Source organism: Carica papaya, chromosome 1, assembly GCF_054855325.1.
Source record: "Carica papaya isolate Zhongbai chromosome 1, ASM5485532v1, whole genome shotgun sequence".
Lineage (NCBI taxonomy): Eukaryota > Viridiplantae > Streptophyta > Magnoliopsida > Brassicales > Caricaceae > Carica > Carica papaya.
Genome location: NC_142309.1, coordinates 29,978,657 through 30,003,185, shown reverse-complemented (window position 1 = coordinate 30,003,185; position 24,529 = coordinate 29,978,657). Strand labels below are relative to the sequence as shown.

The 24,529-nt window shown below is 32.2% G+C and overlaps 2 protein-coding genes and 1 long non-coding RNA gene across 16 annotated transcripts; all 3 read left to right on the top strand.

Moving 5' to 3' along the window:
• Positions 1 to 888: 888 nt before the first annotated feature.
• Positions 889 to 3,546, top strand: LOC148270547 (small ribosomal subunit protein uS13z/uS13y/uS13x). Its single transcript, XM_088210457.1, has 4 exons — positions 889 to 1,037; positions 1,463 to 1,623; positions 2,218 to 2,406; positions 3,235 to 3,546. The coding sequence occupies exons 1-4, from the start codon at positions 1,035 to 1,037 to the stop codon at positions 3,338 to 3,340; spliced, it is 459 nt and encodes a 152-aa protein (XP_088066583.1). The 5' UTR covers positions 889 to 1,034; the 3' UTR covers positions 3,341 to 3,546.
• Positions 3,547 to 3,936: 390 nt separating this feature from the next.
• LOC110818279 (uncharacterized) lies at positions 3,937 to 21,343 on the top strand. 14 transcript variants are annotated; one of them, XR_015814334.1, is made up of 10 exons: positions 3,937 to 6,976; positions 7,208 to 10,877; positions 10,965 to 11,028; positions 11,332 to 11,395; positions 11,564 to 11,603; positions 11,667 to 12,706; positions 16,072 to 16,171; positions 16,690 to 16,730; positions 17,014 to 17,052; positions 17,137 to 17,452. It is a non-coding gene; the product is annotated as an uncharacterized LOC110818279 (long non-coding RNA). The 14 variants fall into 14 exon arrangements; XR_015814324.1 differs by adding an exon at positions 16,545 to 16,585 and having other exon boundaries at positions 4,053 to 6,976; positions 7,208 to 11,028; positions 11,667 to 11,725; positions 12,600 to 12,706; positions 17,014 to 17,452; XR_015814322.1 differs by adding an exon at positions 16,545 to 16,585 and having other exon boundaries at positions 4,053 to 6,976; positions 7,208 to 11,028; positions 11,564 to 11,623; ... (1 more) ...; positions 12,600 to 12,706; positions 17,014 to 17,452.
• Positions 21,277 to 23,518, top strand: LOC110818278 (small ribosomal subunit protein uS13z/uS13y/uS13x). Its single transcript, XM_022047092.2, has 4 exons — positions 21,277 to 21,428; positions 21,820 to 21,980; positions 22,496 to 22,684; positions 23,201 to 23,518. Exons 1-4 carry the CDS (start codon positions 21,426 to 21,428, stop codon positions 23,304 to 23,306), a joined length of 459 nt encoding a protein of 152 aa, XP_021902784.1. The 5' UTR covers positions 21,277 to 21,425; the 3' UTR covers positions 23,307 to 23,518.
• The last annotated feature ends 1,011 nt before the right edge of the window (positions 23,519 to 24,529 follow it).

The following is a 24,529-nucleotide window of genomic DNA, read 5'->3' as shown; positions in this document are numbered from 1 at the left end:
TCAAGGGCTAGAACATCAGGATGTCGCATGGTCGAGGCATTGAGCGCCTTGGTTTTTTGGCAGAAAGAAAGGGACAAATATATTCACGTCTTTTCCTTCCATGAAAGGAGGATTTGGAAATCGATCGCCTTGAACAGGAAGGACAGGCAGCCATTGGAGATTGGATTCCTGTAAAAAGCAGTTTGTCTCTGCAATCTTGTTCGGTTGGTAGGGGTCGGAAGTAATGTTTTATATGCTTTTAGCGGTTACGGGAATGCTCGAAATAGATATCTTACGAGAGTAGTTTTGCTCGCTCTGATGAATGTCGAAATTTTTAAAAATCAATTGCAATTTCGACATGCCATGCCCTCATACTTTGATTGTCCATCTCTTCTTTTTATTAGAAATAAAAAATTTGGCCCTCCAAGAAAATGATGTTCAACAAAATAATCTCAAATATAAATTCAAATTCAAATAAAAAAATCATCATGATAATCTTCGTAGATACTGTGTGTGTATATATATATATATATATATGCATGCATATAAATTCAACTCAAACTTTACATATGATGTATAAAGATATAACACCAAAATCTATATGTATAAAATGTCACTATATTGATATAAATATTTTTAACTATTTATATAATATATTATAAATTGAGGTATAACGATATTTTTAACTATTTATTTATTAATTATTTTAATATTTATTTTGCTGTTTAATTTAAGATTTATTTTATGCCTTCCATCTTTATAAATTTTAAAATAATGTTAACTAACGTTATGTTAATGTAAAAATTATTTACATAATGACATAATAATGCGACACTAATTTTAATTATGTACTTAATCCAGAAGATTAATGGGCCGGGCAGCCCATAATCGTCAGGTCCGGGAGTCATAAAACCCTACTCAAAAAATTGACTATATAATCATCTTACAAACCCTAGCTCATACTCTTTGATGCCAACAGCCTCTTCTCTCTTTTGGCCAAAAAAAAAAAAAAAGAAAAAAGCCTCTCTCAGAACGCCAATCTTGCGACATTGACAATGGTAAGCTGGTTTCTTCTTCGTCTCTTAGTATTGTCCCCTGCATCTGGAGAACACGATAGACGTTGTTCGTGCGTCTAGGTTTTCTATTTTCTTGATTGGATTTAACGTTTTAGATTAGAGTTCAATTTCTTCCGAGTTTCTTTATATACGTGTTATTTGTGTCTCTGGATACATGATTGTGTAAAGATGCTCTGTCTCTTTTTGTTGTGTTAAGTAGTGGATACAAGCGAACGCGTAGATTAGTTTTGTTCAAACAATGGTTTACGAGTGCTCTTGTTGGTTTTCTCGTGTTTATTTTTTGGTTGATTTGAAATTTGTATTAGTATTTAGATTCTCTTTCTATGTTTTGTGGTTTAGATCTCGTCATTTTAAATGCTTATGCTTCTATCTGTACTGGAGTGATTTTTGAATCTGTGCACGCGCAGTCTCTTGTGGCGAACGAGGATTTTCAGCACATATTGCGTGTGCTGAACACGAATGTTGACGGGAAGCAGAAGATAATGTTTGCTCTGACTTCGATCAAAGGTGTCGGTAGGCGATTTGCTAACATCGTCTGCAAGAAGGCTGATGTTGACATGAACAAGAGGTTTGTTTGCTTTGTTGTTGCCTTTAGCATGTTTATGATTGTCGGGTTGTGATCAAACCCTCACAGAAGAAAATAAAATGAGAAAGATGGGTATGTATAAGAATGAATCTAGTAAGGAAAAAATCAGTTAACTCTCTATATTTTACTGTCCTTTATACTTTTTGTTAGTTCATCTACTTGTTATATTGAAACAGAAGAAAGACTAAAAACATAGAATCATTATATTTCAAAAAAGAAAACATAGAATCATCTGCTTGAATTTTTTTTTTTGTAAGCTCCCATGATATCCTAGTATTCCTTTTCCCATTTATCTCATGTATGCTAGTCTGTGTTGATGGTAAATTTTAAGTGGGTTCTGATATTTGAATTTCAGTTTTTATCTTGATGTAAGATTTCAGTCTCCATGAGTTTTTTACTTTTTTCTTCTCTTGGCTAGTCAAAGTTGATGCAGGGCAAAACCAGTTTGCTTCAAATGGAGCCTGTGCCTCTAACAAATTTACCTTGTAAATCAAATTGGAACTTGATGTGCTCAATGTGTATGATTACTTGCGTGCCATTCTAATTTCATTGCTTGTTTCTTTTTTTTTTTTCCAGAGCTGGCGAGTTGACTGCTGCTGAGCTTGACAATCTCATGGTTATTGTAGCAAATCCACGTCAGTTCAAAATCCCTGACTGGTTCCTGAATAGACAGAAGGATTACAAGGATGGGAAGTACTCTCAGGTTGTATCTAATGCTTTGGACATGAAGCTGAGAGATGATTTGGAACGCTTGAAGAAGATCAGGTAATTTCTTGTCCAATATATCCTATAGCATCAAAGAACTGGTTCTCCTCAGTGAAGTTGTCATGATTCTTATATCTTAGATAATAGACTAATTTATTCATTTATTCAAAATTATGGACGAAGCAATCAATTTGTTGTTCATATTTTTTTCCTCTCTCCAAACTTAACCATTAGCAAATCAAGTGGGTTATTATTAAGGTAAGGCCAAATGGATATTTCAAAATAAAAAAGCGGGGCCAAATGGTAGTTTTACAGCCATGGTAATCTGTCTACATTTTGATAAGATCTTTGTGCTATATAACAATTTTGTGGTGCAGCAATTTGCCTGCATGACAATTTTGTGAAATGCATGTTATGCATTATCCCATGAGTCTCTCATTATCTTATAATTTATCATATTGTGAAAGTGCTTGTCGTCGAGTAATTTTGGGATATTTGGTTCCTAACATTTGTGATATTTGTTAAATTTGATCTTGTTTAGCTGCTATTGATTGTTTGTCTGGTTTTATTTCGAGCTCAATCTCTCACTTCTTTTTTGTGCAGGAACCACAGTGGTCTAAGATCTTTGTGCTATATAACAATTTTGTGGTGCAGCAATTTGCCTGCATGACAATTTGCAATTTTTGTGAAATGCATGTTATGCATTATCCCATGAGTGTCTCATTATCTTAGAATTTATCATATTATGAAAGTGCTTGTCGTCGAGTAATTTTGGGATATTTGGTTCCTAACGTTTGTGATATTTGTTAAATTTGATCTCGTTTAGCTGCTATTGATTGTTTGTCTGGTTTTATTTCGAGCTCAATCTCTCGCTCCTTTTTCGTGCAGGAACCACCGTGGTCTAAGGCACTACTGGGGTCTCCGTGTCCGAGGTCAGCACACTAAGACAACCGGTCGAAGAGGAAAGACTGTTGGTGTCTCCAAGAAGCGTTGAGTTCTTATTTACCGTTCTTTGGAAGACTTCAATATGGTTTGGCAGAGTTAGTCACTGAATTAAAGTGCTCCTTTTTGACAACTGAGAAATTTTACTTTATTCTGTAGTGATTCTTCATACTATTTTATTGTCTTTGGGAACTCTCATGGAACTGTTCTTGTTTTTACATGGCTTTAGTAGATTTATGAGTGTTTTTCCTGGTTCAATCTTCTTATCCAAGTTCATGGTTTCTTAAAAATTAAAATCAAATCTGGAGCCCAAATCCTGTAGAAGTTTTAAAATATGGTATTATATTTAGTAAGATATTAATACATTAATATTATTTTATATGTAAAATTTTTATGAATTCAAAAATTATTTTTCAAATGTATTATATATTAATTTTCAGCTTTATTAGTTAGTTAGTAAAATAAAATAATAGCATTTGATTTTGGAATAATTTTAAAAGAATGTGGGATAAATTTTATAGTGTTTGAAAAATTTAAAGAAAGCAAAGAAAGTTTGTTTCTAAAAAATAAATTATAAACCCAAAAATTAATAGAATAGAGGCTTAAGGACCCAAATAAATAAAACTAGAGGATTGGGGGGCCTTCTGCAAATTAAAAGGAAGCTTAGGGACCTAAACAAAAGGAAATTTCACAAATTGGGGCCTTCCATGAATTTAGAAAGCATCTACAGCACCAACCAGAGCGCTGCGTGACGGACACGCAAGTAGACCGTCTGCGTTGAAGCTACGCAAGCAGAGGAAGTATGCAGAACGGACGGTTCAGATTTCAATGATCCAGCGGCCACGATTAAAGGGATGATAAAAGGACCAAAATATCCTTAATGAAATTGTTGATCGAACGCTCATTAATCAGTCGATAAATCCAGCGGTTGAAAATCCATCCCGCTTAATATATACACACACCTGGCGTCCGCCGACTTCAAACCATGAAGAGAGGGGGAGGAGAGAGAGAGAGAGAGAGAGAGAGAGAGAGAGAGAGAGAGAGAGAGCGGCGGCCAGTAGAAGAAAAAAAGGGGGTGCGGCGGTAACTGGCCAGCAGTCGAGGAAGCCCTGTTACGTGTGTGTGGCCAAGTGGCCGCCCCCGTAGGTGAGCAGGAGCGAAGAGATTGTAGCCGGTGGTCAAAACACCCAAATTTGGAAATTGTGGGACAATTTCCTTTCATTCCCTTGCAGATGCGCGAAGCATTTGATTTTAATAATCGGTTTGGTGAAAAAAATTTACTCCATTTTTTAAAAGATTTCTGTTCTTAAATTTTGGATGTGTCGGTTGAATTTGGTATGCCGATTTGTCTGCAATTTCTTTGTGCTTGTTGATTAGTTGTTATGGATGGAACGGAGGGATTGAGGCAATGATATGTAGGAAGAAATACATAAACCCACCAATGGATTTGAATATATATATATATATATGAATATATATCTGCCTGTGTGTATACATAATCTGAATGTGAGTATGCATGCGTAGTGCATATATATTACTGGTTATGAGAAAACACGATGGTAGGTGTTTATATTTAATTATATAATTATATGTAAGTTAAAGATGCATTCTGGGTGAAATCTGTAAAAGAACATAATGTATATATGCGTGTGGGTATAAAAACAGAAGAAGAGGAGAATAATATATGTACTAAAATGTTTATTTAAAAAAATATATATATGTGTAGAATGTAACTGCGAATATGTGTAGATAAACAGATCAGAAGGTGTATATGTATACGATGGTGCGTATAAGTTTCCAAGAATTAGGCGTCTTGAGTTTTAGTTTAAACAGAAGACAGGCTTTAGGAATTAGGGTTCTTGAGAATGGTTTACATGAACATGTAGACGAGAAAGACTTGATTAAGGTTTTGGAGAGATGCAGTTAACTGACTGGAACCAAGATTCTGTTTCGACTAAAACCCCTGATGTTTTGTTCTCTCTCATAAACTCCCTTGAAAAATACTTGGTCTTTGATTTGGTTCTTTCAGAGGCTCATATTTCCTTGTAATCAGATATATCCAATTTGCATGTATCGTTGTCATTGAGTCTTGCTTTTCAACATTGATAAGACGCAAATATGGAAGATCCAGTTCTTCTGAGGAGTCTGTCTTGTGGTTTTGTTCTGGCTCAGTTCATTTCCAAGACTTCTTGCATTTATATTTCTAGTTTAAACAGAAGACTGGTCCTTTGCATTGGGATTCTAGAAAAAGTTTTACTTGATAAAAATATTAAGGACTTGTGAGCTCTTTTCTAGCTCAATTAATTTCCTAGATTTCTTGCATTTAGAGTTTTTGTTTAAAACAAAGGCTGGCTCCTTAAATCAGGATTCTCAAAAAAATTTAACTCGATGTAAAAAGCAAGAACAACTTGATTAAGGCTTTGAAGAAATCCATTTAATTAACAGGAGCTAGTTTTCCTTTGAAACTAAGAGCGGAATTGCAGTGGCAGATGGGATTGTTTGCTCTGAATCCGAGGTTACATGATTATTGCCAAGAAGAGGTAAAACATTCTTTTTACTTTTCATAATTATTGAACGAAGCATTTGTTCTTTTCTTTGTTTCTTTCTTTCGTCATTTAAATTTGCAGTTATCCATGCCTATGGTAAGTCATCCTTGAGAGCTGCTGCAAACCTACATGCATTAAGTATACTTTATCTCATTCTTTTGCTGATTGTCTCAGAGTTTGATCTTTCGGATGCATACTTAGCCGTACCAGTAAACTAACAGAAACAATGATAAAATAAAGTATGTACCTTTTTCCTTACCCTTCATAAACAGCTCTCATGCCCATTATATTTCTGAAATTTGCCCAGCTGATTCGTAATTCATTCATGTATACCTTGGTCACTACTTGTTTCTATTGTTCATAATCTGCTAAGAAATCTTGAGGAGCTGGTTTCTCATAAATTCCCATTTGAGAACTGTTTACCCAGTAACGAGCTGCCTCTAACGTATGAGGCCATTCTTCTGGCCATTTGGTTCCTCTCTCAGTTGGATTAGTAGGCACTCTATGCATACATGGTTGCAGCGGTACATACCTGTAAATACAGCATGCTATAACGAGTTTTCTCTGTATTCATGAACAAAGCTATGGAACCTTGAATTAATCATACCATGCAGGGTTAGGGTCATCATATTTTTACACATTGGAGGTTGATTCTGTTCTCTTTTATCATAGCAGTCATTGGTGGTTGGTTTACCGTAGATAACAGCACCTATGCGATTGAGCTTATCCTTTGTGATTGTCACAAGTTCCCAACACATGGATTTTGTCAATGCAGACATTGCTAGGATAAAAAATGGTATTTGACCGTTAGTCTTGAAGCTCAAAAACTTAATAAACTATATTTCAAACTTGATCATGTTTCTTTGTCAATGCAGACATTGCTAGGATAAAAAATGGTATTTGACCGTTAGTCTTGAAGCTCAAAAACTTAATAAACTATATTTCAAACTTGATCATGTTTCTAGTAATCTTACTTTCCAGGTTTCCGCATCTTCTTCCAGCTGCCTAGTACACTGGGGTAGCTGCCTAGTGTACTGGGGTAGCGGACCAGACAAAGTAACCTCCGGGTCTCAGAACTCTATTAATCTCCAAAAGTAGACCCCCTATGAACAATTTCTCCATCAAACTTGAACGAAGAACAAGTAAGTTTTATTTGAAACTTTCTGAATTTTGATTTTGGTGTTTAGGTGTAATACAGGAGAAAATAGATTTACTTCTTAGTGAAGCTTGAAAATATTTGGTTCAAGCTCGTCTAGGTAAACCACGAGTTTTCTAAAGATTGAATATGTAAATTTTAATCTTTATAGCTTATATATAATTTTGGTGCTTTCACTTTTTTGATTATTCAAATCTTATTTTCTTTTTCAATCTAGAGGGAGTAAATGGACTGAGGACTATGTTATGAAATTTCGAGATTTGATTAGCTCTAATCTAGTGGAAGAAAGGAATCAATTAGAAGCACGGTTTTCCTTCTTTAAGGCTGGATACGTGGAAGATTTTGTTATGCATGGTATGATCAGCATTTAATAATTAACAAACTTTGGCAGCTATTATGTAACTGTATTGCATAGAATATTCTCTTCTTAGAAATCTAAGAATGTTAAAAAAATGGATAAAAGTTCTAATCTCTTGCACTTCATGAATGAAGTATTTTTTTTATAAAAAAGCTCCTCTTCTTTGTTTCTCTCTCGCTACAACCTTAAAGAAATGTAGTTGTGGAAGGGGTAGTATTATTTTATATTTACGTTAATGTCAAATCAACAGAGAATAAATAGAATCATGTTTTAAGTTATTTAGTGTGATTGCCTTCACTTATCATGTTTTTTAGAAAGGTGGTACGTGAATGGAGATAGGATGATTTTTGATCTCTTGTTAGTTCTTAACAGAAAATTGTATGAAAAGCTAATCTAATTTAGGCTTATTTATATCAATGTGGTCTTCTTTAATTGAAGAGCTGGATAAAAACTTTCTTTTGTCGTGGGGATATCTTATCATTGATAAATCTTGAATTATGCGGAAACAATGATCAAGGAGGAAGATGAGGATTGAACTCTGGCTGTAGTAAATACTATGGAAAAGGTCTTACAATTGCGTGATGGAGATGCTAATTTTCTTACTAAGAGAACAACTAAATCTAGATCATAAATTTTTCTTTCTAGATCATATCCTAAGAGAAATGGAGGATGCTGACATAATTATTGCTGAGATGTAAGGATTCATTGTCCTTTTTGACAGTTATTTAATGATGCATTTGTTATTATACATTACATAATCTGCATTGTGGATGTTGCGGCACTTGCTGAAAGCGACTGATAGAGGTAGAATATGAGATATGATAGAAAACTTAATGATAAAATCCATAAGGATTTGCGCGTTCATGTTTAACTCAATTTTTTTTCAAGAATTACTGCTGCATCTTGAGTTTTAGTTCAAAACGAATTCTAGCGTCTTGAATAAGGATTTTTGAGAGAGTTTTAGTTGATGATAAGATGCATGTGTGGAAAGTCGAGTTCTTTCAAGGAGTCAAACTTGTGGGTTCTGTTTTGGCTCAATTTCTTTTCAAGAAATGTTGTGTATTGAGTTTTTGTTTAAACTAAAGACTTTCTTCCTTTATTGGATTTCTTGATAAAGTTTTATTTCACAATAAAAACCATAAAGGCTTGTACGGTCATGTTAACTCAATTTTTTTTCCAAAAAATATTGAGTTTTAGTTTAAAACGAATACTGGCTCCTTGAATCAGGATTCTCGAGGAAATTTTACTTGATGATAAAATCGAGAAGGACTTGATGAAGGTTTTGAAGATATGCAATTACTAATTGTAGCCTGTTTTCTATTTAAATTAAAATCAATGTATAGGAAATTCTTGGAAACTCAAGAAAGATAATTTTGAAGTTTCTACACATCTCGAGAACGATGCTACTGAATGTAGTCTATAACAAGGCAAATAAAAAAAACGAAAGCAATGAATTTCGTATGTAATAGCTAAGCTTGAGAAATCTGAAAAAGAAAAACGCATTGCTTTCTTTTAGAACAAATAATCTTCAAGAAATGCATATGTAGTTTTTTTAGATTTTAAAGGAAAAGAATTGATGCTTTCTTAACATTTAACAAGAACTTAGTTTTGTTCTGTCAATCTTTAAACTTGATTGTGTTAAGAAAAAATCGATTATTTCTTTTCTTATTTTTTTCAAAAATCAAAGAGTAATGTAATCTCTTTTTTAAGATTGCTTGTGCTATGAAAGCAATTTTTTCAACTTTTTCAAAAATCTTAGTAGATTAAAAAGTTATTGCTTTCAATTCATCATTTATCTTGGTGTATGCTCCATTTAATTTTTCAAATTCTCTTGAAGTAACCGTAAATCACACAAGTCATCAATGTAGAGTTTTATCTTTTATTTCTCTTGAAATATAGAAATCTTTGAGTTGTATTGTATTTAAAAGTTTTCTTTCATCTTTAAATTCAACAGAGCCGAAAAACACTGCGGTTTGTTTTCAGTTTTCTTGAATACTAATACTCTATTATCCATGCAGTTTAATAAAAAATGAAATAAATGGAGTAGAACTACGTATGACTTGATTCGCAAAAAAAATGTACGTAGTCAACTTAAAGTACTACTCCGAGTTCGATCAATTTTAAGCATTTCAAATTTTATTAGACTTTATGGATAAAGCAAAACTATGTATGACTTGATCTTCCTGCATTGTTTGATTCACGAGGAGACAAAAATTTTCTTTTCTTTGCTTTGCTTTTTTTTACTTTTTTTTTTTGGTTATTTCTTTGTTTCATTATTTGTATGATGTATTTTTTCTGTTAAACCATATGCTAATCCTATATAATCTATTTGCGTTAGAGGTAGAATATGAGCTTTGGTAGAAGAGTCTCTCTTTCTTTCTTTCTTCTTTTCTGTGTTTCTTTCTTTTAATTAAATTTGCAGTGATAGTTGAGATTGTTTGCTCTACATCCGGATTTGCATGACTAGTTGGTTAGCGGGAAAAAGGTATATTAAGTACTTATGATTATTTATAGCATATTGATGTGGCATTTGACAGTTTGGGTTAATTATTGTTGAGGAGATGTAAGAATTCATTTTTATTTTCACAGTTATTTCATGATGCATATTATATAACTTGTATATATTCATGGATATTGCAGTACTCACTTAAAGTGACTGATGCGTTTTAAAGGTAGAATCCGTTTTTGAATAAAACATTTTTTATTCGTTTTGTATGTGACCTATGTATTCATCCTAGGTTATGCGACCTTTACTGACCGTGACTAATACGTTAAAGATAAAATCTGTTGTTCGAGAAATTTTTTTTTTTCCTTGTTTATTTGTTTCATTTAAATTTGCAATGACATATCCATTTAGTACTTTATAAAGTTTTATGATCATTTATATCAAATTGATATGGTCAGTTATGCAATTTAAGGGATAGAGAGGATCTTTGCATGATCATTGTCCCGAAGAGAATTCTTCATTTTCATATCTATTGAACAATGCAATTGTTGTCCATATGCTATATAATCTATGTGTTATTCATAGGTTATGTGACATTCACTTGTTGCGAGTGATTCACCGTAGAGGTAGAGTTCGAATTTTGATAGAAAACTTTCTTTCTTTCCTTCTTTCTTTCTTCATTTCCTTTTTTCTTTCATTTGAATTTGTAGAAAGACGTGTGTTGTAGGTTCAAATCCGAGCTTGCATTGAAAGGGTGGAAAAAGGTCTGTCATCAAGTTTTATGATCACTTGTAACATATTGATGTGTAATGTTAGACAATCTAAGAGATTAGGGGGATATTTTCACAAAGGTTATGTAAGGGAAAGAGTTTCATATTGATGTGCTCTGTTAGCATATCAAAGTGGTCTTTTACGCGGGCTAAGAGAAGCGGATGATGTTGGCTTAATTTTTGCCAAGAAGAGGTAAAACATTCTTTTTGCTCTTCATGATTATTGAATGAGGCATTTGTTATCATTTGCTGTTGACTTATGTATTTGTCATAGGTTATACAACATTCACAGATAACGAGTCATGTGTCAAAGGTAGAATTTGAGGTTTGAAAGTAAAGTTTTTTTTTTTTTTCTTCTTTCTTTTCTTTCTTTCTTTCTTTCTTTTATTTAAATTTGCAGTGACGCGTCCGTTTGGTTGCTCTCAGTCCGAGCTTGCATTAAAGTGTTCAAGAATGAAAAACTGGTACCTTATCAAGTTTTATGATTACTTATATGAAATTGACATGATCAGTTATGTAATTTAAGAGAAGGGGAGGAGGATATTTGCATAATAGTTGCCCAAAGAGGATTTTTTATTTCCATATTTGTTTAATAATACAATTATCATTTGTATGCTGTATAATCTTACGTATTACTCATAGGTTAAGTGATATACTATGACCAGCGGTGCATTGCAGAGTTAGATTTTAAACTTTACTATAAGATTTTATCTTCTCATTCATACTTTCCTTTTTTCTCTCTTTTTCCCTTTCATTTAAATTTGCAGCAATATGTGCCTCTGGTAGCTTTGAGTCCAAGCTTGTATGGGAACATTTATCAACAAGAAAGAGGTAAATTATCAAGTTCTATGATTACTCATAAAAGATTGTTGTTATATGTTAGGCAATCTAAGAAAAGAGAACGTTGGCATAGTTATTGCCGAAAAGATGATTTTTCTTTACTTTTTTACTGAATGATTTAATTGCTATCGTGTGGTACGTAATCTATGTTTATTCTAGGTCATGGGGGATTCAACATAGTGAATGATGCATTTTGGTGGTAGATTCTGAATTTCAAAGGTAAACTTTCTTTCTTTCATTCTTTCATTATCTACATTTGCAGTGATTCATTTGCTAGTTCCGAATCCAAACTGGCAATGAAGATTCGCTAATAAGAATGAGGTATATTATCAAGTTTTATAATCAATTATAATATATTTATTTGCTCTTTTAGGCAGGTCCCGAGAAAGGGATGATGTTGGCATAATTGTTGTTAAGAAGAAGTAATGCTTCATTTTCTTCTTCATATGTCACATATGCAATCTATATGTCATGTAACTTATACATTCCTCATAGGTTATGCAACACTCATTGACAGCTATTGATGCATTCTAGAGTTAGAATCGGAGCTTTGATAAGAAATTTTGTTTCTTCATTCTTCCTTTTATTTTTTTTTCCTTATTTTCTTTCCTTCTTCATTTAAATATTACAGTAAAATGTACATTTATAAATCCGAGCTTACTTGGAAAAGTTCACAAGTAGAAAGCAATGTCTTGTCAAGTTTTATGATCATGTGTAACATATTGAAGATATCTTTTAGGTGGACTAAGGGAAGTGTTTGAATATTATAAAAGATTTATATAAATAATAGGTTGATTATGTTTCCAAATGTATTAAACTAATGAGGAAAGAAATTATTAGAATAATTTATATTGGTTACCATATATGATTTTATTTACATGTATATATATTTTTACTTTTATTTCAATAAAATATAAGAAATATTCAGTATTTTTTTCTAAAATTTACATGGTTTCAGAGTTAGGATTAGGATTTTTTGAGGACAAAATAGATCATACCACATAAAGGGTTAGGATTCTTTTGCTTTCCTATTTAACTGTACTGTTAGATTTACTCCTTATAGTTTGTTGAAGGGCTAGAAGAAGTTACCATTCGCAAAGTAGGCATCAGGATGTCACATGGTCAAGGCATTGAACGCCTGGTTTTTGCAGAAAGAAAGGGATAAATATATTCATGTTTTTTCCTTCCATGAAAGGAGGATTTGGAAATCGCCTTGAACAGGGAGGATGGCAGCTATTGGCGATTGGATTCCAGAAAAGAGCAGTCTGTCTCTGAAATCTTGTTCAGATGGTAGGGTTGGAGGTAATGTTTTATATGCTTTTAGTGGTTACAGGAATGCTCGAAATAGATATCTTACGAGAGAAGTAGTTTTGCTTGCTCTAAGGAATGCTTGCGATACATGTCGAAAATTTTAAAAATCAACTGCAATTTTGACATGCCATACATGTGGAAATTGCAATTAGATACACAATATATTGCTCTTGGATGCCCTCATCCTTCGATTGTTGACCTCTTTTTATTAGAAATAAAAAATCTGGCTCTCCAAGAAAATGATATTCAACTAAATAATGACAAATATTCAAATTCAAATAAAAAAGTCATGATGATAATCTTCCTATATAGTGTGTATATATGTATATACATACATATATACATATAAATTCAACACAAACTTTACACGATATATAAAGATATAACACCAAAATCTATAATATCATATATTTTGAAAATAAAACTTAAATTGTAATATTGTTTGTAATTTTACTCCATCTGGGAGCAACACATCTAGTTACCATTTTCTTACAATGATATTAACAAATAGTTTAATTGAGTAGACAAATTTTTTTTATAATATTTATATTTATTATATACTAAATTGAAGAAAAGAAATATAAAATTACATTGTAAATGACACTATAAAAAATGTCACTATATTTATATAATATTTATATTTATTTATAACATCTTATATTCTGAAAAATTATTATTAATTTGTTTAACTCATTAACTAAGACACCAGAGAAGAATGTGATTACATGATTTAGCTGCATTTTTGCACAAGTAGCATCTATTTGCTCAAAATCTATCCCTCTTTATCAACTTATTTATACTCAAAATACATTCTCTACCTGGTTTCCATGTAAAAAAAGGCATTCTTGGTGGTGCTTTTGTCTTCCACACTTGCTTGGCCGGAAAACTTGCCCCTCCACTTCATCTCTAATAGTCAAGTAGTTGTACAAGGATTTCACTGTGCATGAACCATTCTTGTTGAGTGTCCACTTTAACTGATCACCAAATAGATTCAATGAGAACTGTGGTAAGAAACTATAATAAAGTTTCATATTCCTCTGGCTCCCAGTCGTAGAGATTCCTTGTCACATTAACAATCCACTCCATCCTTGGGTCTTCTCCCCCATAAGCGTCCATAACCAACATTATTCCATAACCAACATTATTCTTCAATTAAGCAATGAAGAAAAAATGTGGGAATTGATCCTTAAAACGACTTCCCACCTTCATCATGCCAAAAGAGAGCCTTATTCCCTCAATTCACCTTCCAAATGACACAATCATGAATGCACTAACTCTTCACAAAAATACTCTTCAAAAACCTCATTCCAAATGGTCTCCCCAAATCTCTAAGCATGCCCCCCCCCCCCCCCCCCCCCCGCCCCAACCCTCATCGAAATCCTCCCAACTCAAATTTCTCTTGAAGCACCATGTTCATTTCCATTAACCCCCCCCCACCACAACCCTCATCGAAATCCTCCCAACTCAAATTTCTCTTGAAGCACCATGTTCATTTCTATTAACCCCCCCCCACCCCCCCCAAGTGTACCTCCTTGTTCCCTCATCCCCAAAGCAAATGACTCTAGATAGTTTCAAGCCTCTTTGCCACCTTCACTGAAATAGTTAAGACTGACAAGTAATAAATAGGAATGTTTGATAGAATGCTTTTAGTAAGAGTGAGTCTGCCCCCTTTAAATAAGAAATTTCATTTCCAACCAAGCAATCTTTTCTCAAACATATCAACAACTGGTCCCCATAGACCCCATCCTTATATTTTGAACCCAAAGGAATGCCAAGATATCTTATGGACAATTTTACTGATTTGCAACCTAGTACTCCAGCTAGTGTGCCATCATCCCTACTGTCTCCAAAAACTACCATCTTGGATTTAGAGAGATTAATGTTCAGCCTTAAGACCGCCTGGAAGCATAACAGAACATATCTCAAATTCAACAGCATCCCCATTCCTAGTTTTCTGAAGGTTAAAGTATCATCAGTAAAGAAAAGATGTGATATTCAACCTGGTTACTGTTTCTGCCAATAAGAATACCTCTTTACAAGCCTACCTCTTTTGCCTTCACTAATAACTTATATAGAGTTTCCATAAAGATAATGAATAACAAAGGAGAAAGTGAGCCTTCTTGCTCAGACCTCAGGCTGACTTGAAAAAGGAGAATGATCCCCCATTCATCATCACAACAAAAGAGGGTGTAATAACGCACATATAGCATCCATTTCTTTCATTTATGCCCAAATCCAAGTCTACCCAACATATAGTCAACAAAGTCCCAACAAATATAATCGTTTGCTTTTTTTCTGTATCGAGCTTATGCAGAATCGCTTCCCTCTTGTTACTTGTCATATCATCAACCACTTAAGTAGCTACCATAATAATGTCAAATATTTGTCTCCTTTCCACAAAAGCATGTTAACTCTCTCGAATAACCTGACCCAAAACCTTGGTTATTTTCTTAGCCAAAACTTTTAAAATCAACTTATAAATGCACCACACTAAGCTGATAGGTCTAAATTTCTTTGTATTTTTTGCTCATTCAACTTTTGCAATAATTATTATGAAAGTGGAGTTCAATGATTTCACAAAAGTTTTTGCCTTATGAAATTCATTAAATACATCAATTAAGTCTTCTTTAATAATAGGTCAAAAATTTTGAAGAAATCTCATATTAAATTCATTAAGCCCTAAAATTTTCTCTTCATTGCATTCCCTGAGACCCTCTAATATCTCATCTTCTAAAAATTCCTTCTCAATATTAATCTTGTTAGCTTCATCTAATTTCTGGAAGTAAATCCCATCAAGCTTCGGTTTTCTCCCGAACTCTTTTTCATGTAACTTTTGATAGTACGTTTTTACTTCATTCCTTAATCTTTCATTGTCCCGTATATTAGCATATGACTTGCAGGTAACTACCAGTTCATGTTTTCTTAAATTTCTTTTTCTCTTAATAGTGTGATTGGCTTGAATTATGTTTCTATTCAATTTTTGAATTTTAATTCTTCAATACATAGGAGTTAGTTATGATTTATATATCTTGTATGTAATGAATTTAAATTTTATCATCACACAGTTAAACTAAGTATGTTTTCCAAATAATTTTGCAATATTTTTAACTTTATTCGAAAGATAAACTTAGTAGGAAAGATGTGAAGCCACAACTCCAAGTACTATTTTCTTACTCTATAAACTTGGAAGACTTAAGTCTTTGTTCTAGTTGTGCATAGTCATCGCAATCATAAATCAACAGACTAAGAAACATGTAATTACATGTTAACATCCACCGATATCAGATTTGCCAAGTAACTTGGTTTGGTCGTGAGCAAATAAACACTGGCTCTTATGCTTCTATTCTTCTTTGTAGGTGCGGGTATGAGTTTTCCTGTAACTGCAGAGCTGAATGGAAATTTTATAGGTGGGCTAAGGGAAATATATGATTTCGGCATAGTTAGTGTTAAAAAGAGGTAAAACATCCATTTTAATTTTGAAGTTATTGAACAACACATTTGTTATTAGTTTTGTATGTGACTATATATTTCTCTTAAATTATGCAATGTTTACTGATAATTAGTAATGTGTTAAAGATTGAAATTGTGCTTTGAGAGAAATTTCTTTTCCTTATTTCTTTATTTTATGTAAATTTGCAGTAACATGTCTATTTGGTACCATATAAAGTTTTATGATCATTTATATCAAATATACGTGGTCGATTATGCAATTTAAGGGAGATGGCTGATCTCAGCATGATCATTGTCCTTAACAGAATTTTTCATTTTCATATTTACCCAACTATACAATTGCTATTCATATGCTGTATAATCTATGTGTTACTCATAGGTCATGTGACAATCACTTACAGCGATTGATTAATTGCAGAGGTAGAGTTTGGACTTTGGTAGAAAACTTTCATTATTTCATTCTTTCTTCGTCATTTCTTTTTTCCTTTCATTTAAATTTACATAAAAACGTGTCTCTTTTGTAGGTTCAAATCCAAACATTGAAAAAGTTATCTCAGAGAAAGAGGTATGTCATCAAGTTTTATGATCACGTGTAACATATTGATATGCTATGTTGCGCAATCTAAGAGATGAGGAGGGTGTTTTCATAGAGGATGATATTTCTGTCCATATTAGTTAAATGACACAATTGTTTGTCATATGTTATATACTTTATGTCTTACTCATTGGTTATGCGTGTGAGATGTATTCCTCACAAGTATGCATTTTTTTCATTTTCTCTAATTTCAAACTAATTTTTTTTCACTTGAATTACACTCTGTTGTTCTCTGCAATGACTTCACTTTCAGAATACAGACCTAAAAACTCTGTCAGCATAAATAAATAATGTGAGACATCTGTGACTTTTTTCTTTTGTTCTTTATTTCTTTAGAGTTGCAATAACGATTAAAGCAATCTATTGCTTATTTCAGAGAAAGTCTGAAAATGGCGGCCAATGAGCTATCCCACATTTATGGTAAAGAGTTCTATGCACTTGTGGGGACATTAGAAACTTGGCAAAACTACCTTTGGCTCAAAAAAATTTGTCATTCATATAGATTATAAATTTTTGAAGCATCTCAAGGGTCAAAGTAAGTTGAACAAAAAGAATGCTAGATGGCTAGAATTTGTTGAAACCTTCTCATATGTCACTAAATATACGCAAGTTAAGAAGAATGTAGTTATATATGCTTTAGCTCGAAGGTATGCCCTTTTTACTTATCCAAATATAAGGTTGCTTGGGTTTAAGTATGTTAAGAAATTATCTGCCAATGATAGTGACTTTGCTGATGTGATTCATTGCCTATTGTATTTGGTAAATTTTATAGAGTTGATGGCTACATACTAATCATATACTGCATAACTCATGTATCCCTAAGAGCATATGATGCATTTTAGAGGTAAAAAACTTAGCTAACTAAGTCAGTACAGATCTTGCCAAATCTTTGTTAGATGTTCTTAGATCCTGTCCTGTCCTAATAAATTTTTAACCTCTGAGTACATAGTAGATTTTGGATTAGGCGTGGCTTGATTAACTCGTCTTTCTGATATTGAAGGTTATGATACGGGCTAACTCAAATGAACCATCATTCCTAGTTTCCTATTCAGTCGTCATCTCTTTAACTCTTCCATTTTTTTAACTTCATATAGTTATTTTGTTCCACTATCTCTTAAACTCTCTAACTCCTAAAAATATTCTGTGTGATTCTCAGATTTTTTGATAGTCAATACAACCTAAGTTGAAGTTGCATCTGAATTTTTTAAACAATGATAAAATGCATATACGAAAGGTTGAGTTCTTTAAGGAGTTGTCTTGTGCGTTCTGTTTTAGCTCGATTCATTTTCAAGAAAACATGTGTCCTTGAGCTTTCATTTGAACCAAGGACTGTGTTCTTGCAATGGGTTTCCTGAGAAAATTTTACTTAATGATAAAACCCATAAGAACTTGCGCCTTCATGTTTAACTCAATCTTCTTCCAAGCATCTTGAGTTTTAGTTCAAAATAAATTATGGCATCTTGAATTAGGATTTTTTAGAATGTTTTAGTTGATGATAAAATACATATATGGAAGGTCGAGTTCTTTCAAGGAATCAGACTTGTGGGTTCTATTTTGACTCAATTTCTTTCCAAGAAATGTTGTGTTTTGAGTTTTTTTTTTTAATCAAAGATTTTTTTCTTTCATTAGCTTTCTTGAGAAAATTTAACTTCACGATAAAAACTATAAGAACTTGTGGGTTCATGTTAGCTTAATTTTTTTTTCAATAAATATTGAGTTTTATTTTAAAACGAATATTGCCTTTTTGAATCGGGATTTTCAAAAAAGTTTTACTTGATAAAAATCGAAAAGAACTTGATGAAGATTTTAAAGATATGCAATTACTAATTGCAACTAGTTTTCAGTTTAAACTAAAACTAATGTATAAGAAATTCTTGAAAACTCAATAGAGATATTCTTTAAGTTTCTACACATCTCAAGAACGATACTGTTGAATGTAGTTTAGAACAAGGCAAATGAAAAATAAAAATAATGAATTTCGTATGTAATAGGTAAATTTGCAAATTTTGAAAAAGAAAAACACATTACTTTCTTTTAGAACAAGTAGTTTTCAAGAAATGCATATGTAGCTTTTTTTGGATTTTGAAGGGAAAGAATTGATGCTTTCTTAGCATTTGACTAGAATATAGTTTTGTTCTGTCAATCTTTAAACTTGATTGTGTTAAAAAAAAAATCGATTATTTAATTTCTTATTTCCTTTAAAATTCAAAAAGTAACAAAATTTATTTTTTAAACCTGCTTGTACTATGAAAGCAATTTTTTCAACTTTTTCAAAAATACTAGTAGATTAAAAGTTATTGCTTTCAATTCTTCATTTACCTTGCTATATGCTCTATTCTATTTCCTGAGTTCTCTTAAAGTAATCGTAAATCACACAAGTCATTAATGTAGAGTTTCATCTTTTATTTCTTTTGAAATATAGAAATCTTTGAAATATATTATATTTAAAATTTTTCTTTCATCTTTAAATTCAACAAAGCTGAAAAATGATGCAGTTTGTTTTCAATTTTCTTAAAATCTAATACTCTATTATCCATAAAGTCTAATAAAAAATAAAATAAATGGAGTAAAACTACGTATGATTTGATTCGCAAAAAGAATGTACGTAGGTAACTTAAAGTACTACTCTGAGTGCAGTCAATTTTAAGCATTTTAATTTTTGTTAAACTTTATGGATAAGGCTAAACTATGTATGACTTGATCTTCTTACACTGTTTGATTCACGACGAGACAAACTTTTTTTTTCTTTGCTTTGCTTTTCTTTACTTCCTTCATTCTTTTGTTCTTTCTTTGTTTCATTATTTGCATGATGTATTTTATATGGTAATTCTATGCTAATCCTATATAATCTCTTTGCGTTAGAGGTAAAATATGAACTTTGGTAGAAGAGTCTCTCTTTCTTTCTTATTTTCTTTGTTTCTTTCTTTTAATTAAATTTGCAGTGATAGATGGGATTGTTTGCGCAATATCAGAATTTGCATGAGTGGTTGGTTAGTGGGAAAGAAGTATATGAAGTACCTATGATCATTTATACCATATTGATGTGGCTTTTGATAGTTTGGCATAATTTTTATTGAGGAGATGTAAGAATTCATTTTCATTTTCACAGTTATTTAATGATGCATTTGTTATTATATACTACATAACCTGTATATATTTATAAATATTGCAGTACTCACTGAAAGCGACTGAAATATTTTAGAGGTAAAATTCATTTTTGAACAATATATTTTTTATTCGTTTTGTATGTAACATATGTATTTGTCCTAAGTTATGCCACATTCACTGACAGTGACTAATGCATTAAAGGTAAAATATGTTTTTTGAGAGAATTTTTTTTTTCTTTTACCTTATTTATTTGTTTCATACCAAAATTTTCTTGAGGCATAAGTCATGAATTTCTTAAATTTATAAAGAAGATAAACAATTCTAAAATAATTTTACTCTTTTGTCTTCAATTGTATGTTTTCTCCTTAATGCTTCTTTTTTTGTTTGTTTTTCTTAACTTGAATTAAACCTTTCATATTAACTTAATAACTCAAATTGCATCATTAGTAGAAAAACAAATTTATGTTATTAATTAAAATCAATATATTATTTAATTTTATTCAACACTAATGACATGTTTAAGATTATTAAACTATGTTCACGTGAACAATAATGTGAGAACGTAGATTTCAATTTTTGAAATAATATATTTTTTTAAAAAATCTTTGTACTAGTTAAAATAAAATATGTATTTTTAAATTTTTTTCAAATAAATATTTATTATTAATGATTTATATGACTCTATTTAATGGATATTCACATAGACAATAATATTATCACGTAAATATTAAATTTTAATCAATTAGTCAAAATAATAAACATCTATCTGATACGATAACCAATAACTTTATATGAAATTTAATTTAAAATAATATAATGATAATACTAAAATATACATATATATGATATCTACTATATTATTAGATAATTACCATTTTAAAGTAGAGGTAATGAAACATTAATGTAACAATTATTTATTTATACTTTTATATTAACTAAGTTGTGAATTAAATATATATATGTATGATATCTAGTTAAAATTTTATAGATAAAAAAACATTAACTTAACAATTATTTATTTATATTTTCATATTAACTAAGTTGTAATTAAATATAAACAATAATATAATAATGCTAAAACATATGTTTATATATATATATATGATGTCTACTATATTATTAGATCATCAAAATTTTAAAAGTATAAGGAAACATAAATGTAACAATTATTTATAGAATAAGATAAATTATAAATGCAAATTATAAAATTTAATTTATAGGAATTAGATTTTCAAATAAAATATTGTAAAAATATTATCCTATTTTATTTTATAAATAGTACCTTATTAGTAACATATTAATTATTGGTTAAAAAAATTTAATAATTATATAAATATTTCAAGTAACTACATTTTATTATATCATCAGATACGTGATACACTGGGCCGTGCAGCCCGCAATCGTCAAGTCCGGAGTCATAAAACCCTACTCAGAGAATTTCTGGTGATCTTACAAACCCTAGGTGATACTTTTTGACGGCAATAACCTCTTCTTCTCTTTTCCCCTAAAGAAAGGAGCAGCCTCTTTTCTCAAAACGCCAATCTCGCGACACTGACAATGGTAAGCTGATTTCTTCTCCCTCTCTCAGTCTATTGAATATCTGTATCTGGAGACAACGATTGATGCTGTTCGTGCTGTCTAGGGTTTCTATTTTCTTGCGTGGATTTCAACATTTTAGATTAGAGTTTCAGTTTCTTCCGAATGTCTTTATTTACGAGTTGTTTTTGTCTCTGAATGACTTTTAAGATGCTCTGGTCGCTTTTTATTGTCTTAAATGGATACCATTAATTTTCTTCAAACAATGTTTTGTTTTTTGGGGCTTTGTCGTGCTTATCTGTTGCTTGATTAGAAATTGTACTAGTATTTAGATTTTCTTTCTATACTTTCTGGTTAAGATCTCGTCATTCTAAATGCTTGTACTTGAGTGATTTTTGAATCTGTGCACGCGCAGTCTCTTGTGGCGAACGAGGATTTTCAGCACATATTGCGTGTGCTGAACACAAATGTTGACGGGAAGCAGAAGATAATGTTTGCTCTGACTTCGATCAAAGGTGTCGGTAGGCGATTTGCTAACATCGTCTGCAAGAAGGCTGATGTTGACATGAACAAGAGGTTTGTTTGCTTTGTTGTTGCCTTTTACATGTTTATGATTGTCGGGTTGTGATCAAACCCTCACAGAAGAAAATAAAATAAGAAAGATGGGTATGTATAAGAATGCATCTATTAAGGCAAAAATTAGATTAACTCTATATTTTTCTTTCATTTATATTTTGTGTTAGCTCATCTGCTTGTTAGATGGAAACAAGAAGATCTTCTCCTCGAACTTCTTTTTTTAGCTTGCACGATATCTTATGATTCCTTTTTTCATTTATCTCATGTTCATGGTTAATTTTAAGTGGGATTTGAGTTTTTATCTTGATGTAAGATTTAGCTCCATGAGTTTTTTACCTTTTTTTTCTTGTCTTGGCTGGTCAAAGTTGACTGCTATGTAAGACTGGTTTGCTCCAAATGGAGTCTGTGCCCTCTAACAAATGTGCATTGTTAGTTAAAGTGAGACGTAGTATGCTCAATAAGTATTATTGCTTGCATCCCCCACCCTCATACCGTTCCTTGTTCCTTTTCTCCAGAGCTGGCGAGTTAACTGCTGCTGAGCTTGACAATCTCATGGTTATTGTAGCAAATCCACGTCAGTTCAAAATCCCAGATTGGTTTCTGAACAGACAGAAGGATTACAAGGATGGAAAGTTTTCTCAAGTTGTCTCTAATGCTCTGGACATGAAGTTGAGAGATGATTTGGAGCGCTTGAAGAAGATCAGGTAATTTCTTGTCCAGTATATCCTATAGAATTTGAGTATCAATGGTTCTCCTCGGTGCAATTGTCAGGATCTAATAACTCAGATAATTGAATAATTTATTCGTTTATTCAAAAATATGGACGAAGTAATCAATTTGGAATTTCATATTTTCATCTCTGCAAACTTAACCAGTAGCAATTCCAGTGGGTTCTTGAGGTGTGGGGCTGAGTGGTACTTTTATGGCCACAGCAATTTTTCTACATTTTGATAAGATCACTGCACTATATAACAATTTAGTGGTCACGGCGATTTGACCGTTTGACCGCATGGCAATTGGCAAGGTCTATGAAATGTTTATGTATTGTTTCATGAGTCTCACGTCGTGTCCTAGAATTTATTATATTGTGAAAGTGCTTTTTGTGAAGTAATTTGGGATCATTGGTTCCTAATTTTTGTATATTTGTCTATTTGATCTCATTTGGCTACTGTTGATTCTTTGTGGTTATGTTTCGAGCTTAATCTTACTTTTTTGTGCAGGAACCACCGCGGTCTGAGGCACTACTGGGGTCTCCGAGTCCGTGGTCAGCACACTAAGACAACCGGTAGAAGGGGAAAGACTGTTGGTGTCTCCAAGAAGCGTTGAGTCCTTCATTACTGTTCTTTAGCGAGGACATCTACATGAATTGGCAGAGTTAACTACATTAAAATGCTCCTTTTTGGCTACTGGAAATTGTACTTAAATTCTGATGTGATTCTCCCGATTTATTTTATTGTCCCTTTGAAAACTTTCATGTTCTCGTGGAACTATTTACTGTTCTTACATGGTTTTAGCAGATTTGCTAGTGTTTTTCCTGATTGACCCATCTTATGCAAGACTATGGTTGGTTAAAAGTTAAAATTAAATCTGGAGCTCCTATCCTGCACAAACCAAGTCTGGAACATTCATCTCATTATTTTTTCCTTAAAACCCACAGATGAATGTGTTAGAGGCAATCCAAGAGAGAAGCTGGATATTTCGGGAGATCACATGTTTCTTCTTTGGTGGTGTTACCTTAATATAAATAATAATGTATATGGAGTTTTCTAGGCCAACCTAAATGCATCAGTTGCCTTGGCATTAACAAGATTAAGCCCATCTCCTGTAAGTATTTACTCCGCGTGCAAGGGGCTGGGAGCTGTGAGCAAACGTCTTGCCAACGAAGTCTTCAAGACTGATATGTTCTTGGATAAAGCCACCAACTTTCACTCTTCTAGTTTGGATGCAGTTAAGTCATATCCCTACTGGTACTTTCTATGCTATATGTGCCTAAAATGGTCATGAATTCCTTGTAGTTACTCTAAACCTTGGCGAGCATTATGGTTGAAAAAACCGTTCCTGTAAAAATATTATTATGATGATGATGTAACTAGATGCATACATAAAGATTTGAAGCCATAAAATATTATCCCTTGAGCAAATTTCAAGGCACCCATGCTAAAGAAGACACTTACTACTAGAGAATTTTTTTCTAAACCGTACAAATGTTTCACCATCATAAAGAACATGTACCTTGGATTCAATAGGAAATCCACAGGTAGAATAGGAGGCATCATCCCTGCAAATGTCCATTGAATCATAAAGTTCAGTAAATGGAAATTTATACCTACTTCATACCCATTCAGAGTTTATAACTTTCCACTATACTCATCTATATCTCATTAGTTACAGGTTTCCGCCTATCTCATTAAGAATATATTAGAGCAGGTTATCAAATCACTCAGTTTCATCGCTCATCTCTAAGTGCATACATTGGTTTTGTTTCCTTCTTTTTGGGCTTTCCCTTGTTATAATGCTTTTTTAATCAATCAATCCACTATCATTCCCAC

Coding starts and splice junctions, on each gene's coding strand:
- LOC110818278 (XM_022047092.2), top strand. Junction 21,981..22,495: donor GATGTTGACATGAACAAGAG/GTTTGTTTGCTT, acceptor CCTTTTCTCCAG/AGCTGGCGAGTTAACTGCTG. Junction 22,685..23,200: donor GAGCGCTTGAAGAAGATCAG/GTAATTTCTTGT, acceptor TTTTTTGTGCAG/GAACCACCGCGGTCTGAGGC.
- LOC148270547 (XM_088210457.1), top strand. Junction 1,624..2,217: donor GATGTTGACATGAACAAGAG/GTTTGTTTGCTT, acceptor TTTTTTTTCCAG/AGCTGGCGAGTTGACTGCTG. Junction 2,407..3,234: donor GAACGCTTGAAGAAGATCAG/GTAATTTCTTGT, acceptor TTTTTCGTGCAG/GAACCACCGTGGTCTAAGGC.